The sequence below is a fragment of the Poecilia reticulata genome, chromosome 15 (genome assembly GCF_904066995.2).
Source record: "Poecilia reticulata chromosome 15, P_reticulata-male-v2, whole genome shotgun sequence".
In the NCBI taxonomy this organism is placed as follows: domain Eukaryota; kingdom Metazoa; phylum Chordata; class Actinopteri; order Cyprinodontiformes; family Poeciliidae; genus Poecilia; species Poecilia reticulata.
Genome location: NC_088844.1, coordinates 15,551,479 through 15,570,395, shown reverse-complemented (window position 1 = coordinate 15,570,395; position 18,917 = coordinate 15,551,479). Strand labels below are relative to the sequence as shown.

The 18,917-nt window shown below is 40.0% G+C and overlaps 1 protein-coding gene and 1 long non-coding RNA gene across 2 annotated transcripts in view; one reads left to right on the top strand and one right to left on the bottom strand.

The window, feature by feature from the left end:
* Positions 1-949: 949 nt before the first annotated feature.
* Positions 950-18,917, top strand: part of spock2 (SPARC (osteonectin), cwcv and kazal like domains proteoglycan 2) — a 32,675-nt gene continuing 14,707 nt past the window's right edge. The window contains exon 1 of the mRNA XM_008429496.3: positions 950-1,340. Coding sequence (XP_008427718.1) covers positions 1,152-1,340 — 189 coding nt within the window. The 5' untranslated portion in view covers positions 950-1,151. The remainder of the gene's footprint in view (positions 1,341-18,917) is intronic.
* LOC145555230 (uncharacterized) lies at positions 1,258-18,718 on the bottom strand. The gene is made up of 2 exons (XR_014091335.1): positions 11,411-18,718; positions 1,258-6,838 (listed from the first exon to the last, which is right to left on the bottom strand). It is a non-coding gene; the product is annotated as an uncharacterized LOC145555230 (long non-coding RNA).

The window sequence follows — 18,917 nt, the reverse complement described above, 5'->3', positions numbered from 1 at the left end:
CCACCTGAAAACCTAAGTCTCAGTTCAATTGACCACGAACACCGGAGCTGTTCGCTTTGAAAGGAAATGCAAAGCAAACGGAGGAAGAGATGCAGATATGATATGTGATCTAAAATTGTTTAAATCTGGGATGTCTTATAGTTTCTCCGTCTTTGGTGTCATCTCTGAAACTGCTTACACAACTCATCTATATAGAGTAAAGTGCCTCTCTTGCTGCTACTTGTGATAGCTGGTGGGTAGTCAAAGTTGGATGTTGTCAGAAAACTTATATGAGATATTATATAAGATATTATACGAGCAACTGGACGACATCCAGTTTGATTCAATGTGAAAATAAACTCAACCAAGTGAAGATGGGAAGTTTTTCGACATTCCTCGCCTAATTATACCCGAGTTCCCCGGACTATCTTAGTTTGAAAACATCCCAAGACTAAGAAAACCCAAAGAATACGTCACAGACTTAAAGAACAGAGCGAATGTAGAGCTATCACAACAATGGAAGGGTTTAGATCAAAGCAGGAATGGCCTAGTCAAAGTTTAGACCTAAATCTAATTAAGAATATGTAGTAAGAATAGCACTGTGATCTCCTCAGGTGCCCTCCATCTTGTCTGAATGAGCTTCAGCAAGTTTGGAAAGAAGAGTGGGAATCTTTTTCTTGATTTGGATTCGCTGTAAACTTGCAGTTGTTATTGCAGAGAGTAGTAGTTCCACAATCTAAAAAGAAAGAGCTATTAACAAATACTATACGTTTTAGGTTTTTCTTTTCGCGAAAAAGAAAAAAAGAGCTAAATAAAAACGTGTATATAAGCTCAAAGTTATTTAATAGCTTGTAGTTCTTAAAGAAAGTGCGCATAAATCGAAAGTTTTCACGTCGAGAAATAACAAAAAGGTGTCTCACAGCAGCCTGAGGGCGGACTCACTTTATTTACCACCATCAAACAGCTTCCCTTCCCTTCCTCACTCCGTCTGCCTCCCTCCCATCTGCAGGAGCATCTTACAGGCTAATCAGGTGGCGCTTTCCATCCAGCCTCAGCATCCGCCGCCTTCCAGAAGAGGAGAGCCGACAGACGGTGTTGTTTCGTGCGAGGAGGTGTCCTGTGTGCGTGGTTTTTTTTTTCTCCTCCCCTCCCTCCCACCTCTCCGGTTAAACATGGTGGAAATGTCGGATATGGTGTGCCTTCTCGCCCCGCTGCTGATGTTCGCGGGGTCCACCTTGCAGGCGGACGTGAAGAGCGTCCGAGAAGCGGAGAAATCCGGGAATTTCATGGAAGACGAGCAGTGGCTGTCCACCATTTCACAGTACAGCCGCAAGATCAAGCACTGGAATCGCTTCAGAGATGTAAGTGTCGAATGAATGCGGTGTGGATGCGCTGCCATGTTTACTCCCGTCTTTCACACAAACTTGGTTCTTTTCTGCAGTTTTGCAGCCAGCCACGCTCCTGGAATAAATGACTATTGAAGAGTTTTTGATTCAGCTACTGGCATTTTGATTTCTAATTGTTTTTGCTTGTTTGGAAGGGAAATGTTTTGAGAGAGGAGTATTTATAGCTGTTTTTTAATTATTTTTTTTAAAATAACTTATCCCAGGGAAATCTGGGTAGTCAAAGTTGGATGTTGTCAGAAAACTTATATGAGATATTATAAACACACACCATTCTGCCTCCCCTCATCCTCTCACTTCCTGCAATGTTTTTTTTTTTTCCTCTTCCCCTAATAGGCAATTAAGTTGTTGTTTCTGCTTGGCAGTATGGGCCCAAACCATCATACTGCCCCTCGCCATTAAAGGTTCCCTCTCAGATGTGGCTCCAGGGATTTCACAAACAAGAGAATTTAGCAATTAAGACATAGTGCACTGATTGATTGGTTGACGTGCACACATGCATCTAATGAACGGACTGATCTGGGTTACTGGAATTGATTAAAGCCTGCAGGCTACGCCTAGTGATAAATTACTGTGTCTGTGGACGTATGGATGCAGCTCTGTGAAATGATTACTAATGATCCCCAACAGGATCTGGACAGTATATTGCAGCTGGATTAGGTTGCATATGACCGATGTTAATTTGGTTTTAATTGATCCTGAGAGACTGCATGCTGCAAGTGAAATGTGCTATTATTGGATTAGAAATAGAAGTAGCAGAGGGTGCGTGAGGATATGTTTAGGCGTATTTTTATGCTAGCAAGACCGTAGTGTCGGTTTAGCAAAAACCTCCTGAAAACCAAGACCTGGAACAAAGAGAGAGGTTAAGATTTACTGTAATTAGCTAAAGATTTAAACACATGTCACCTGGGACTGCGAGGAAGTAACGAAATTGTGCACATGGGAAGATTAAATTGGAATTACTGTGGGATTATGACTCATTGGGTGCCGATCTATATTTGAACAGTTTTGATCTGAAATGTTCGCCTCGCCTGCAATGACCTTCTGAATTCAGCACATCTTGGTTGGTGGTTCAAAGAGAAAATTAGCCATGAATCAACATGTTCACATTTCTTAAGAATTGATTTTGAAAAAAAAGTTTTTATGAGTTAATATCTTGCAGAAGATAACTCTGTATTTTATTTATTGTTTATTTTAAATTTCGGTCAGCTGGTCTAGGAGACTAAGGGTACTGTGTGATTTGAGAAGAGCCACGACCAAAGTGGCTTTTTAAAACAAGTCCAAAATCATAAATATCATAATGCTTTTTGTTTTGTTTTGTTATAAACCTTTAAGCTGGAGTCACAACAACAAAAATGGACACACAAAATTCAAGAATTGTTTATAGGAAATGAAGGTTGGACACTGTCCGGCACCAATAATCTTCCTGCATGAAACATGTAAGGACAAAAGAACATGTAAAATGTTTCCAGTCAGATTAACTACCTAATTTGCAACAGGATCTTGTTGCACTTGATTTTCATCATGAAACTGTGCAATATTTCTCATTATACTGAAAGGAGCGTCTCTGACATCATACGTCAGTTTGTCACTAACAGAAATGAGGAAAGTAAGTTGTTATTATGAGCTTCAATGAGATTGAAGCATTGAGGCTTATTGCTTCGATCTCAAAACTCTGTTTTAGATTCTTATTTTTGAATTATAAAGGGAAGTGGTTTTTGAGTTGTTGCCCCATTGATAGAATTGGGGGGAAAAACAACAAAAAAAAGTTTGACTGACCGACAATAAGTGCCATAAGCCTAATGCTTTTTAAATGTATTTGTATCATTGTGTTGGTTCTTAGTTATTTGTTAGAAAAAGGAAACATTGTTACAAGACAAGATAAGAACAGTTAGTAAATACTATACTAATATCACAACTTGCTGGTTATCTACTTCCAAGCTTCTTTCAAACATTAGAGGGGTTTTTCACAATTTCTTCCTGATTCTGTATTGCATTTGATTCAGAGTTTGAGACAAATACAAAAATGTACAATTTCAATGTATGGGGACCGACTCAGAACTAGAAAAGTATAAATACAACAAAATAAGGACTAATTGTATCTAAATTTGAATATTCCATGCTGGTTAAAATATTTAACCAAACATTAAACATCAAGTGTATTTGTGGTAGAAAATATCAGTGACTTTTACTTTTCCACATATTTACAAAAAAAAAGGCAGTGTTAAAAAAAATAAAATTATTACTTACACCACAGAAATGTTTGCCTTTCACACCATTTATATTTATAATCAGGCAGTAATTCTGAAAGGAAACACTTCTTTTCTTTAGACATGTTTCACACAGGACCCATACTGGTGGTGCACAGCCTCCTCCCTCCATTAGCTGTGCAAGTATCAGTGTCTGTGTAAATAACGGTCCAGTGCAAACATGGCAATGGTTTAAAGGGTCTTAAAATAGCTTTTGTATAAACCGAGATTGAGGCTGTTTTAAGACACCAGACTATTTTAAGGGGTTTGCTTCAGATCCCTGGTCCAACTAATCTGGATTTATACTAGGCAAAGAAATCAGACCAGTTATCTACTGCAGGTATGACATTAACCGCTTATAAGGTTTTACTGAGCCTCTATAACCAAATTTAACCCTTTAAAAACTTTCCTTTCGCCATGAAGTTGTCGCCCGCTCTGCTTCCGCATGCCTCTTGTGTTTCTCAACAACAACACAAGCAACCCTGACAGCTATCACTTTCATGACCTGCCACACTTTCAACGCTCACGTTCAGATGTTTACGGATATGTGATCGCCGCTAATACTTATGCAAAGCGTATGAACAGGACTTTGATGCTTGTGCAGTAAAGAGTGGTGGCGTCTCTGGTGATCATAAAGATAACAGGGAAAAACATCAGAGAAGCAAGGCGCTAAACCTCCTGCGGGAATCGCGGATGGAAACCACTTTGATTTCAGCTGGCTGCTGTAGCAACAGCTTCCCCCTGCACTGAGATGGAGGATAGATCCCTGGGAGTTTGATGACTCTATCCCCTTAACCAGCCTCGCTTCAGGGAGGGAAGGAGAAAAAAAAGAAAAAAAAAATGTAGAAAAAAACCCCCAAAAACATCCTTTTGGTTAAGTTTCTCGAAATCATTAAAACTGTGAACTTCCGCAGCTGAAATAACACGGCTTGTATCATTATTCTTAATGAGCAGTGCCTAGCAGTAAATGTAATGAACCTTTAATTGGCTGCGCTTCATCTTGGCCTTTGAGCTAAAAAAAAAAAAAAAGGAATCAGAAAATAACTAGTTTAAGCTCATAGGCGTTTGTTGATGTGCAAATTACTGCCAATGACACAAATATAATGAAATAAATTGATGCTGATGCACATATTCCTCTGAGATATTAGAGCTGGAATATTACAGATCCAAGTCAAGGAAGCAATAATCAAACAAGAGAAGCTCCGCCACTCCATCCTTTCACATGTATGCACTCAGATAAACACAAACACACAGCACCGGCTGCAGACTGTGTGCAGGGCGCACTGTAAATATTTCATATTTATTCTTCCGCGGGATGTAAAAGCAGAATCGGGATAAGAGGCTCTTTCGCTTCAAGTAAAAAACAGCTCCCACGCTCCGATGCAATTTATTTCACAGGAAAGACAAGGCGATTAAATTTAACAGTAACAGTCAACAAATAATAAAGGGGGATACCTTTAATCCTTTAATCTGACAGGTGCACTCAACATTTCATTCCACTAATGCACTAAATCCTAAGGAAAAAAAAAGAAAAAAAAAGGAAAGATAAACCGGGCAACAGGAAAGACGGCTGTGGGAAATGAATGCAAATCTACGACTTTATTCTATACACAATAACATCATTAGTGTCAGTTTGAATTTAAATAACAGTAACAGTGATGTACGGTCATTTATTCTGTTTTTCCAGCATTGCACGCCTGGAACCAAATGTTGTTTTATTTATTTACTGATGATGGCCACAAATTGTGTTTTTTTTTTGTTTTCTTTGACACTCATCGCAGTTTTTCAGCGCAGTGCATTTAGGCTGCGAGATTTCTTTTAGTCTTTCTAAATTAGAAGTGAGTTCTTTCAAGGCTAGCGCAAATCCCACAGTAAGCTTGAAAGATGATCAACTTTAAAAGTATTCATTTTCTTTACTGTGTTGGATACTTAAATACACATACATATGCATATACATATATCACCTAGGCAACTCCATTGGTTTTCCATTGCCGTATGAGTCTTGTAAAAGTATTTAGAAAGAAAACAAATGCTGTCCAGGAGCAAAAATCAATTCGAGATATATTTTCATTAGAAAAATGTAATACGTCCAGCCTTCCTGTTATCTGCTGAAATCTGATTCTCTTTTCTGGTTGCCTGATTGAGCAGCACAGTCTCCTTTCCACGAGTTTGTAACATGTTTTGTGTATGTCCCCTCGCTTCATTTTTAAACACATTGGTACTTAAACTTATCTTTGAATCTTCTCTCAGTACCGACTTCCACACCACAGCTTTGTCGCTACGACAACCTGCTAGCATGAAGGTATAGTGCATTCACTGATTGGACAAAAGTGGACTTTTAATCATTGGGACATGTCAAGTGTGAAATAGGCAAATTCCTGTCATCATCCAATTTCTCAATACTTATAAAATAAAAAAAATAGTTATTTTAAATTAAAAACATGCAATTGCAACTAACAAATCAAACCAAACGTTCTTATTTTTCTGTAAACGTACAAGAAAAAGTTTACAGAAAAATGAAGGAACAAATGCAAAGGGAGATTGATCCAGAACTGAGGGGCATCAAAACCAAATGCTGCCTCACCTTGTTTAGTTCTGGTCCTGGGAATACTGGACCAGAACTCAGGGCTTGTTATGGTTCATACCCGATCCAAGCAACTCAGAAATGTTTTTAAGCACATGACGGCTCAGTACCCTAAAGGCCGATGACCTGGTGTTTAACATCTATCAAACAGGAAGCCAGCAAAGATTTAAGGGCTGGTGTGATGTGATCCATTTTCTGGTGTCGGTTCTTTCTGACAGAAGCATTTCGGATGAGCTGCAACGGCCTCATAGATTGTCATACAAAGTCCATTAAATACAACATTATGGTAAAATTAAGTACACCGCAGATAGAATCACGCACCAGTTTTTCACCGTAGTAATTCTCCGAATCTAAGATTAAACTACAAATCGAGTGCAATCAAAGCAACGTTCATTATACGCGACATGCTAGATTGTGCGGGTCATCTCTACTTTCACACATCACACATGCCAGCACAGAGACGTCCAAAAGGAGTTTGGTGCCATCTGGGCGTGTTTGTTAAATCCTTATCCTGAAAAGGCATGCCCCAGCAGTCAGGCGGCCCAGGAAGCATCCAGCACCGATCCTTCCTGCACCTGTTCTCCATTCAGGTTTGTTGTTAATGAGCAGTAAATCCTTTGTGCCTAAAAACAAAAACATCAGACCCCTCATCAGTGTCAGTGGGCTCAGTGGCAGTAGCTGGAACTTCAAACAGTTATGAACAAAATGTGATATTTACATTTCGATAACATTTTCTTTTCTGTTTTTACCTTTCCCTTTTTATACTCTTCTTGCCTATCATTTGCATTTACTGGCATTAGGCCTTATGTTCATCACACCGTTTTATCATTACACTACAGTGTAAAAAGCATAATTGTGGATAATGGCATCTGTAGCAACAGAGCCAAATACTCCATTAAAGACAAACTGTAGTAGCAGTAAATTATCAGCGATGGAGCCTAGTCTGGCCGAGCCACCCAGTGTTCCCTGATGTTCAACCAGACTCCCTCAGATGCGTTAATAACATGGGTGATGATAACAGTTTATCTGAAACCCATTAGTCTTCCTAGCCATGCTTTCGCCCTGGCCATGAGTCACTCCTTATCATATTCCAGGTTTTTATTTTGGCCTCGAACATCCAGAAACTCTGCAGATGGACTGTATCATAATCATGACCAACTGCTCGGGCACACGGGTGGTCCGTTCAGCACTGTTCAGGGCTTGAAATGACTAACGGTGGCTCAGTGGGCTGTCTTGGCCGGGTAGGAGGGGTGTAGCAGGGCTGTGATTGCGCTGAAGACCGGAGAGACACAGTCTTTCATTAGAAGTTAAACCACAGCTAAAGGCACAGGCGTTGTAAAGACAGGTCAGTGATTTTAAATTAGCTGGTAGATCCAAATTGATGTTCTAAACATTATACTTCTGTCAGATTGGTGTGTCAGTTCTTTTTGTATGCAAACATAAGGATAACTGCAGTGCCTTGCAAAAGTGTACACAACACAAAACGGACATAGCTGTGAAGTGAAAGGAAAATAATGCATGTTTTGTGTAAATGTGAAACGTGGCATTTATTTGTATTCTGCTCATGCAGAGGTTATGTACGGGGCACAGACAACACATGGCAGAGGGTTCTCTGGTCAGGTCAGACAAAAACTGAAGTTTGTGCCCAACATATAAAGCTCTGGAAAAAAAATTAAGAGCCCACTGCACTGAGCCCCATTGAAAACCTCCTTGTTATTCCACCAAATATTGATTTCTGAACTCGTCCTGAGTTAAAACATTAGTATTGCTGTTTCTAATGGAAGATGAACTTCTTTTCTGTGCATTATTTGAGATCTGCATATTTTTTTGTGATTTTCACCATTTCTCATTTTCTTCAAATAAATACACAATTTTTGCTTGGAATTTCGGAGACATGTCAGTAGTGGATAGACTAAAAGGACAATGTTCATTTTACTCAAACATATACCTATAAAGAGTGAAATCAGAGAAACTGATAATTTTACAGTGGTCTCTTCATTTTTTCCAGAGCTGCATATTGGTGTGTTGCCTAAATCACCTTTACTACGCCGTTATAGTTTACAGTTGGAATGCAATATCATTTGTGTAAAATATAAAAATATATGGCATCAATTGAATTGACAACTAAATGTACGTTGCCTCCAATTTCTGATTGGAATTTTGTTTTAGATTCTTGCATATTGAAGTGAATATTGAACAAGCAGCAAGTGGCAACAATCAATCAGAATCCACATTAATCTCCATCTTGTTCATTTAAAAACATAACTTCTGCTGTTTATTGAATTTTCATATGAATAAAGGTGGAATACAAAAAAAGTAGACTGAACAACTAAATATTTTATTCAGATTAAGTATTTATAATAGTAATAATTTATTGAATTTTGAGTGTTTTCAATGAAAACCACCAGAAAATATTTTTAAAAAGTAAAATACATTAAACACTATAAAGCCTCTTAACGAGGAAATGTTTTCTAAAGTCTAAACTACACTGATCTACATATATTATGTAGGAGTTTTGCTTTGCATTATTAGTTTTGATCAAAAGGAAGCGTTCATTTGTAAACAACTTTCATGACAGCTCTAGTTGTTTCTAGCCAATGTTGGTTTGAGGGTCTTTATGTCCTCTCATGCTGCCGGACAGCTTTGTTTATCAGTATTAAAACTCTAATGTAATTTTAATTAAGTTGGAGGTGTTATGCAGATTTAAATTAAGGATGCTAAACCAGACATGGCAGTAGGTCCCATAAGATCTTTAGCCCCAGCGGTCGTCTCTACCATTACTGATGTTTGGCCCGAAGCAGCCTAGCCAGCAACCAGTGTGAGTTCAGATTCTGGAGCTTCAGTTGTTGATGCAAAAGGTTTTGATCAAATAACAGCAGCAACCCAGTTGTTTGGGCCTCAGGGGAGAACCCTTGCTAGGAATGTGTTAACAGTGATAAAACTCAAGAAAAAACAAGTTAGACACACGCACATAGCAACTCTGCGTATATATTTTATATACGTGCAACACCAGAAAGTATTCATCTTCCTTAAGGTTACGATTCCTTAACCTTTTCAGATTTACTTACATTTCAGGCTCATTGTAAAACACATTTGAGTATCTTTCCCTAAGATATACAAACTGTTATTCCACGAGACAGAAATGTAAGCCAATGTAAGCCAGTTTTGGTCCTCCATAAGAAACAGCCTTGCAAATTTAATTTTGCCTGGCTTGTGAACTAAGTATTTTATAAGCATTTGCACCCATGGTATGATATTTTGTTGAAGCATTGTCTAAAGCAGGGGTCCCCAAACTACGGCCCGCGGGCCGAATCCGGCCCGCCTCCACATTTGGTCCGGCCCCCTGAACAATAACAGAGAGCATTCAGATTTTTTTTCATTTAACGTATTTTCCGGACTATAAGCCGTTTATATGTGGATTTTTCTTCAACCACCAGGGGGCTCTTTAGCAGGAAGTGAATCATTGGAAGTCTGGTTACTTGCGCGCCAACATTGAGCCCATAAGCAACAAAATGAGTAAGAAACAGATCAGATGTCTTTGGAAAGTTTCTTTGCAAAGGGGAAAAGGCACAGAGAAGAGACAGGAGAATGGATTTATCCCGGACCGGTAGGTGACTCCCACATTACAAGCCCGCTTTGTATAACATGCGGTGACCGGCTGCTAATGAGTCAATGAAGCTTCAAGCTGCATAGCCACATAGACACCAAGCACGCTGTGCTCAAGCAACACAGCTCGGGTGTTATTGTCTCTCATCACTCCCACATGGGACCGTCTCGTTGCAGAGAAACGAGCTCAGGGCTCCCATTAGTCATTATCGTGAGTTAAAATTTTCACAAAAGTAAAATGTTCGTTTTTGTGGCGCTTCTGTTATTTTGAAGGGATATATAAACGCTACCATAGCAACCCTCCTCCTTGGACTGCCACCTTATAGTGGTGGAGGGGTTTGAGTGTCCCAATGATCCTAGGAGCTGTGCTGTCTGGGGCTTTATGCCCTAGTAGGGTCACCCAAGGCAGACAGGTCCTAGGTGAGGAACCAGACAAAGAGCACCCCGAAGACCCCTTATGATGGAGACGAACTTTGGATCTGGCGTTCCCTCGCCCGGACGCGGGTCACTCATATGTGTATGTTTACTGGTTTTAAAAAAACAAAAAAACTTTGGGGTTGTGGCTTACAGTCCAGTGCGGCTCATAGTTGGGAAAATACGGACAAAATTTTTTTTACAGAAAAAATCCTTCCTGGATTTTTTCTGTAAAAAACCCAGAGAGGGTTATTTGGTTATTATTTATTTCATTAATAGTGTTATTATTTATTTCCTGACTTCTGTTCTGTGAAGAACCCAGAGAATGTTATTTGATTGCGCTTTCTGGAAAACAATATATTTTTACATTTAGGCACTCCTGCAATCGTCACACTTTTTCTGTTACAAACTGACTCTGGCCCCCCACCAGAGAAGAAAAAAGTTGTGTGGCCCTCACAGGAAAAAGTTTGGGGACCCCTGGTCTAAAGTCTTCTTGGTTATGTTTTTCCCAGTTTGGCACATCTGTTTGGGGAAGTCTTTTCACCTGTTTGTTTTCTAAAGCTCCTTTGAAGCTCAGTCAGATTGGTATGGCAGCGCAGGAAGATGGCCGCTTGCCAAAGTGGATTTAAGTCCCGGTTCTGGCTGGGCAGCTCAAGGACATTTATGGTTTGCTTCTGAAGTTACTCCCTTCTTATCTTGGCTGGCTCAGGTCATCAAATGTAATGCATCTGTAAGCAGGCTTTAGCTGTTGTCAAGTTACTCTGTATGCAGGATAACATCCCTACAGTATGATGCTGCCATCACATTGTTTCACAGTGGGGATTCAAGTTATGAGCGCTTGAGTTGTCGGTGTCTTAGCAACCAGTATTATTTGGAGATTTTCAGGAACATGAGGGGTGCAAGAAAGCATGACACGAGAGTTTTTCAAAAAAAGCTGGGGAGATCACCACAGTCAGAAATAGAAAACAACAAAGAAATGAGAATAAATCCAGATTGAAATGTATCAGTTACGTCTACCTATAGATGTTTATTGATGTCTAAATGTGGGACAGAAAGATAGCCCTGGTTGATCAAATGCTCTGATAAAGCCAGACTTTCAGCATCTTTGTCTAAGCTACATTTAGGGCAAAAAGAAAGTGTTTTTCTGAGCTAAAACAAGACAAGGACCGGCCTACCTTAAATAGGCATAAACGGGAACCAAGGACATCCAGTGTTTGGATTTTATTAAAAAAAAAAAAAACGTGTTGGTGTTTGTGGATTCTTTGCGTTTTTATCCGCCCAAATTCCACCAGTATCTCAACGAATGTCATTCCCAGTCTGCTGTTCCTCTGAAGGAGCCAAATTTAGCCCTCTTAGCGTGGCTCTATTTGTGCCTCTTATTCAGATACCTTCCTTTAGCCGCTTCTCCCTCAAATCACGGGGTCCGATTCTCATCCTTCTCGTATCGCTCACCTAGGCAACTCCATTGATTTTCCATTGCCGTACAAGTCTTGTTTTCCATCGAGCCTGGTGTCTCCAGTGGAGTGTGAAGGGTCTTGCTGTTTGTACCTGATTCTCTTGTGAGTTGCAGACTGTTTTCTTATTCCCCACAGGGGCCCTGAGGGGCACAAGGGCCACTGTTATTTATAGACAGTGAGTACAAGGCCTGCCTGAGTGCACAGACATTTTGTGGGACAAGTGGAATTTTTGTGGCCATTTCTGCGCGTTTGTGTGGTCTGCAAATCAGCAAGGTCAAAGAGAGTATCTCAAAATCCACAACGGGGCCAACACGGCGGCAGCCGTGCATGTGCAGGCTCGCTCTTGGCCAACTGCATGTTTCTTGTGATTCTGTGAGAAAAAGATTTGAGCACTTGAAGACACAGAGGGAACATGTAAAGCCTGGTGAAGCCTTAGGAAACCAGAGTGAAATCAGAGAAGCATATAGATACTGACAACCACACCACCATGTTGCCTGAGGTCTGATGTCTACACAATAACTGCTCGTGTTTTCCATGAGCAGGCAAACATTTAGGTACCTCTTTAAATCCAGCTGACCGAGACGGTGATGGAGAGGGAGGATATAGCTCCCTAAACCATCTATATATCAGTAACTGACCTATGCCTATTCGATCCTCTGCTTAAAGTATGTTAGTAGGTTTTTTTAGGCATTTAGATTAGAATGATTCATATTTTCCTGCCACACTTGTTGGTAACCTTGGTGATAAAACTCTATAAAACGCTATTTTGCGAGCAGGACTGCCTTTAGTCTTCTTTAATAACATTTTAAGATTGGAGCATGCAGACAGAGGGATCTTTGCACAATGTCCCTACATCAAGGAAGTCTTAACTCAAGTCTTGACAGCCACTGTACTGTGACTTTTTCATGCTCCACCACACAGGAATATCATTACATTCTGCAGCAGCCTGGTAATGAGCCGTTCATTTTATTCACATGTGTTCGAACTAAAATATTTGTAAATAGCAGGACAGTGGCTCTCAAGGGCTGGAAGTATTTGGTCTAATATATTTGAAATATTTGTTTTGCATTACATGAACAAGTTTTCCAGACCGCTTGGAGACAAACATTCCCGCAGCATCACAGATCCTCCATCATACTTTAAAGTAAGCGTGAAGGGCTTTTCTGCATCTTCCTCCATTGTTTGACACAAGCAAAACAATGTGAGTGTTTATTCCTGAAAAGTTCAACTTACGCCTCATCCGATCAAACCGCATTGTTTTACTTAAAACCACACTGGAGTTTAACGAAATTAATTCGTCTAAGTTTGTAATGCGAGGTCAGAAATTTCTTCTCTTTATAGCTTCACTCCCAAAACAACCAATTAGCATGCAGATAGCTTCTAATGCGTGTCATGGTGACTTTGTGACCCTAAGATGCCACTCTTTGATGCAGTTCTCTCGCGGTGAGAGGGTTGGAGATTTATTTTATTGTCCTGCTACTGTGGCAAATAAATATTGTTCCTCATCCAGCCGAATGGCCAAAGGTTAATAGAAATGGACCTCTGCTTTACATCTCATGAAAGGTTCTCTATGGACTGTGTGTGCAATCACAGACATATTCATGCCTGTCTTGGAGAGCAATGACGGAAATAATAACAGAAGAGGAGAAGAAGAAAAGAACTTAGAAGAAAGAAGAAATTAATTTCTCATGAGAATTATCAATTGAATTTGTGTGTCCTTGTTGTCCCTGAAAGTTGAACCATCCATGCTGGGGAAAGAAAACACATTTATCCTTAAAAATAGTTCTTTATGAAATTGTCTGTTGTATGGCCTATCGTTCTTTTTTCAGTCATATTTGGCGCCACCCTCTGTCTGGGAGTGTTATTACCAACTCACTCATGGTCTGGACCATTGACAAAATCCAAATCATTCAAAATTTCCAGTCAAACATACAGTAGAGTGTTGCCTAGGCTATAAAATAAAGCATACATTTTACAATACAATCTGCTAAACTTGATAGTAATTGTTAGGGCTCCCATTAAGTGTTTCACTGGTGGACAAATATTGCTCAAAGGATTAAAAAATGTATTCAAAACTGGTCACATTATCCAATATTTTTCCATTTTAGATGGTTTTTTTTTTTTTAAGATTATAGGAGAGAAAAATAACAAAAGCATACGAGATTAAAAATTTAATTGCTCTTGTCTAGAACGTGATTTCACGTGAAAACAGTAGGTGTTTTGTTGCCTTCGCTCTCATTTTAAGTATTCATCAGTTCCCAGAATGCTCTCACCTCTGCTTCACCTTTTATTTACCCATCACTCAAAAGCTGTCTTGTATAACCCACTCCTCCATCCCCTCATCATTTCATGTTGCTCTCTGATCGCGAAGCATCCGCTTAGAGTCCTCTTGCGTGCGTGCGTGCAGGAATAAGAAGGTTTGTGTCTCATGCCCTGCAGCTCAGTGCGCACTGAAGATAAGAGAACGTATGGAATGAGAATATTGGTGAGGGAGGGAGCTTTGTTTCATCTCTGCTGTACTCTGTGCGACACCAAGCCAGTGAAGCTGTGAACAGCTAGCGAGTGCTTATGGGAAACACTAGGTGGGAGGAATTGAAGTGATGTTGAATGCAGTATTATGTATTGTAGCGCCGACAACCTCAGAGTGGCTTTCTGTTTACTTAAAATAATGAATTGCACATTTTGTTTGCGAGCCATTTAATCCAGCTTCCTGAAATGCTGACTTGGCCGATTTTTGTTTCATGAGTGTTAAGTAAAATAAATGAAATGCTTAGGCCTATGGTTTTGAAAGTTTCGTTTTCGAAAGTTTGGTTTTGAAAGTTTTGAAGGTTTATCAGTACCACCTGAAGGATGTTAATTTGTACACAGAAAGTGTCATGATCAATAAAAAGAAAATCCTAAAATTTAGCACTAAAACCAGAGGACATGCGGGTCAAAGGATTTTAAATGTTGGAAGGTGATGAGCACTGAAGGTCTGTGGAACTGCTGGACTTTTGTCTGATGATAAAAGGTAGTTTTGAGATTTTATAAGATCAACATTTCCGCCAATTATGATAAGGTAACAGTGTCAGTGCGCCATGTAGAGGAGAGTGTTCTGCAATTTTCAAGAGCCAAAAACTCAAGAGTTAAGATTAAGATTTAAATAAAAAAATAGCTTGGCAGTAAAATGAAGTCAAACAGGTGCTGGCTGACAGAAACTTTAGCCACACCTCCAGGTTTACTCTCACTTGTCTGGTTATGGGAACTTTATGCCTTCATTGTTTACAGAATATTAGTTATTTTAGTCATCCTCTACTTTACCTGTGTGATGTTCACATACTTATCTTTAACCAGATAATACAAGTTTGCTTGAAACTTATCCTTCTAATTCACAGGTACAAGACGACTTCTGCTGTTTGTTATCAGCTGAACAACTTGGTCCGCAAAACTTAGGAATATATGTAGTTTATGCTACAAAGAGAAACACACAGCATCATTTGCTTTTCTTGCTACATGTCTTCTGACCACCTTTTGCAGTCAGTCACACAGATGTGAGCTGAACATGCAAACTCGGTTCCTCCAGAGACCGAGTTCAGACCAGCTTCTGTCTTTGGTTATTCTGTCAAACGACGGCACGGTTTTAGAGGCAGGGAGTGTTGCTTAATAAGCTATCCCATCAGGCTTTATTGCAGTCTCTTTTTTCTCCCCACATTCGACCAGTTGTCAGAAAGAACGAACGAAAGCGCTTCGCTGGGAATTCGGCTGCATTATGAAACGCTGCATGAGAACAGAGTGTGGGACAGAAGCGAAGTGATGTTACAGCTAACGCTGACTGACAGAAGGAAGGATGGAACCACTCAGGGTTACATAAAGCTTTCAAAATGATTATAATCCTAAATATTGTATAAATTGCTCTGTATTTTTAGAGTGTAGAGACCAAGGTATGAAATCTTTTGGACAAGGACAGTATTTGTTTTTAATCCTAGTAAGGTTGGAAACACTTAGCGATTACAAACCCTTATGCTTGTGTTGTCGTCTCACGGGCACACATAAAATAAAACAACGCATAAATCGCATTGCCCCCTGGGATTCTTCAACCATTGTTTTCCCGATGAGATTTTTGATTGTGGCTAATGAATCCACTAAAGGACAATATTGCAGTAATTGCTAGAAAAGGTTGAGTGGGAACCTTCATCTGGTAACAGCAGATCGCTACAGAAGAGGGTTATTACTGCGTCCTTTGGTGCTGATGACGCAGCGGTGCGCTATGCACAAACCCCTCCGGTGAACACAGGCTGCAGCTGACAGCTGACATTTGCTCAGAAACGCCTGTCAGCGACACAAGCGGTTTTGTCAAACAGACCCACAAAGTCGTGTACTCGCATTTCAGCCACCTGACTGTTTGTTCTTTTGTCCTACAGCCGAACAGACACAGTTTCTTTCTGTCAAAACCTTGCTTTGGTCTGAGTTTGTTTGTTTCTCCATCACAAAGGTTGGGATTCTCCGTCAGTCAGTATTTTGGCACTTTGTTAGAGATGCTAAGCTTCTCGGTTTCTTGCAATCTTATCAGCTTGATCCTATGGCTCCCGGACATAGCTCAGTGTTTTTATCTCTCCTTTAATCACTTCCTTTAATCACTTCGGTGTTAAACCTAGCTGTCTTTCGCGCCTGCATTTCGGTCTGTGAAGATGCACGGGGTGTAACCTCTCCATTGTGTCACCACCTCTCTCCCTGCGTCGAGCTCATTCGCGGTGTTCAGCCAGGAGAATTTATTTCTTCCCCAAATACATTTTGTGCTGCCTCTCTTTTATAAAATCATTGATTTTCAGTCTTGTCAGTGCTGCAGGATGGTTTCCTTATCTGTGCTGGCAGGAGCACAAATACAGAAAGGTTGCTAAATAATGCAGGAGCCGCGGCATCGATAAAGGAGGCATGGGAGGCATCAGATTAACAGCCAGGTCGTAAACTGTTTGAAGTCTCACCCGGCTGTAATGTTGGCCTCCGTCAGAGCCGACAAGATTGAACAACATGGCTGACAATCACTTATGAAGCTCAGCCGACAAAGACAGCTCACTGCAGGTGTACGTTTTGGTGATAAATTAAAAAAAGACTGCAGCAGGTGGAGGATACACTTTATACCCCTGGATGTCTTTCACGTACCACAAACATTTATGTATCCTGAGATTTTATGCGATTGATCGACGCTGTGGAGTGAAAGGAACACGAGTCATGGTTATTTCTAAATGTTTACGAGGAAGAACGTGAAAAGTGTGACACATATTTATTTCCAACCCACTTCATTCCCAATCTTCTGCCTTCAGAAGTCACCCAGTCTGTAAGAACTGTAAATATTGTGAACATACATCTCGACGTTAGCGGACTTGCAGCACCATGAAGACAAAAGGAACAGAGCAGATAGATCATGGATGAAGATTTGGTTAAAAAAAAAGAAGTAGAATTAGATCATAAAAACAATATCTCAACCTTCGAACATCTTGCAGAGTACTACTCAGTCCATTACCTTAAAACGGGAGGATGTCACAAGCACAAGTTTACTGGCAGACCAGGCAAGAAGAATATTAATGAACGGCCAAGAGACACATGGAAACAGTGGGGAAGCTGCTGAGATTCACAGCTCAAGTGGGAGAATCTGTTGACAGGAAAACTATTAGTTGTACACAAATCTGGGCTTTGTGAAAGAGCGGCAAGAGGAAAGAAGTCACTTCTGGACTTTCCCCACCACCCATGAAGGGGACACAGCAAACATGGTGGAATGTGCTCTGGCACATACTGAAACCGTACTTGTGACTGAACTGGCACATGATCCTGAAAACACACACAGTGTGTCTCCACAGTGAAACATGGTGGTGGTATCATGGGCAAGGGAAGCTGTTCAAAGAAGGTTAAAAACATGGCAATTGTAGAAAAAAAAAATTATTTGATAGAGGCTGTAAAACACTTGAGATAAGAGGAAAATTATCTTCTAGAAAGGTAACGACCCAAAGCACACAGCAAGAACAATTCTAGATCTGAATATATCTATGTGTTGTAGTGGCCCAGTCAACATCTAGACCTAAATCCAAATCAAAATTAGTGGCAAAACTTGAAATTTGTTTCTCACAGATCATCTTCATCCAATCTGACTGAGCTTCAGCTATTATAATGATAAAAAACAGTTTCTAGATGTGTCACTGTAATTGCAATGAAAATTTGTTTTACTAAGTGTTAACCTTCAGGACCTGAATACGAGCATAGTTTCTAGATTCGTATTCGCTGCGGTGTCTTGAGTTCATCTACAGCATAAAATCCCACAAAAACAAATAGAAGTTTGTGGTTGGAAGAAAACTAACGTGGTAAAGTACAAAAGGTGTGAATACTTCCATAATGCACCTTAAGGAGAGTGATGCTCAAGTCCGTGTTTGTGTGCAAATATAAAAAGTCGTGGCAGCGATCCCTGCTTCAGTGAAGGCTGCTTATTTCACGTGTTGTTTGGGAATTTATCGCCTCCTGAGGAGCCGCTGGCTCTCGCTTCCGGTGCAGTAAATGTTTATAGTGATGAGTAAGTCATTGCCTAAGGATTGCTTGTGTGGCTAAACAGGAAATATTTTGAAATGACTCATGTTTGTATTAGATCAGATGCGGCAATATGCACTAAAAGCTATTGCATATGCAGCCTAGCCCGAGGGGGTTCTCTTATCTAAAGCAGATCTAATCATGTGTGCTTTAGCACGTTTGCAAATGTGGGTGTTTTGAGATTTTGGTGTGAATGATTTTTCTAGGCTTCTTCCAGACTGAAATACCTGCTAACCCATGTTTTATTCATATCTGACTGATAGTAGTATGAGTCTTGTGATAAGGAATGTCCTTTTAACTTTTTTTTTGTATTTTTCTTGCCTTTTTGACAGATTTAAATTATGCAGAAAGAACACTGTGTGCGATTCCATCATCAAATTGTTATATCACTGAATGCAGCTTTTCACCTGAACTTGAAATTCATTTTTTTCTCTTTACTGAAACTGACTCTTTTCTCTCTTTTTGCTCTCGTTTCGCCAGGAGGTTGAGGTCAGTTGTCTTTCCTTATCTGCTGCTTTTCTAACATGCTTCTCTCCATTTGTGGTCTTTTTCTATAAGTTTGTGTGTCATTTCTTTTTTTTCCCCCTTCACCTATCTTCTGCAATTTAATTAGAACGAACAATGTTCTAATTAAAAAGGGGGGAGGGAAAAGAAGTCCAGTTAAAAGTCACGT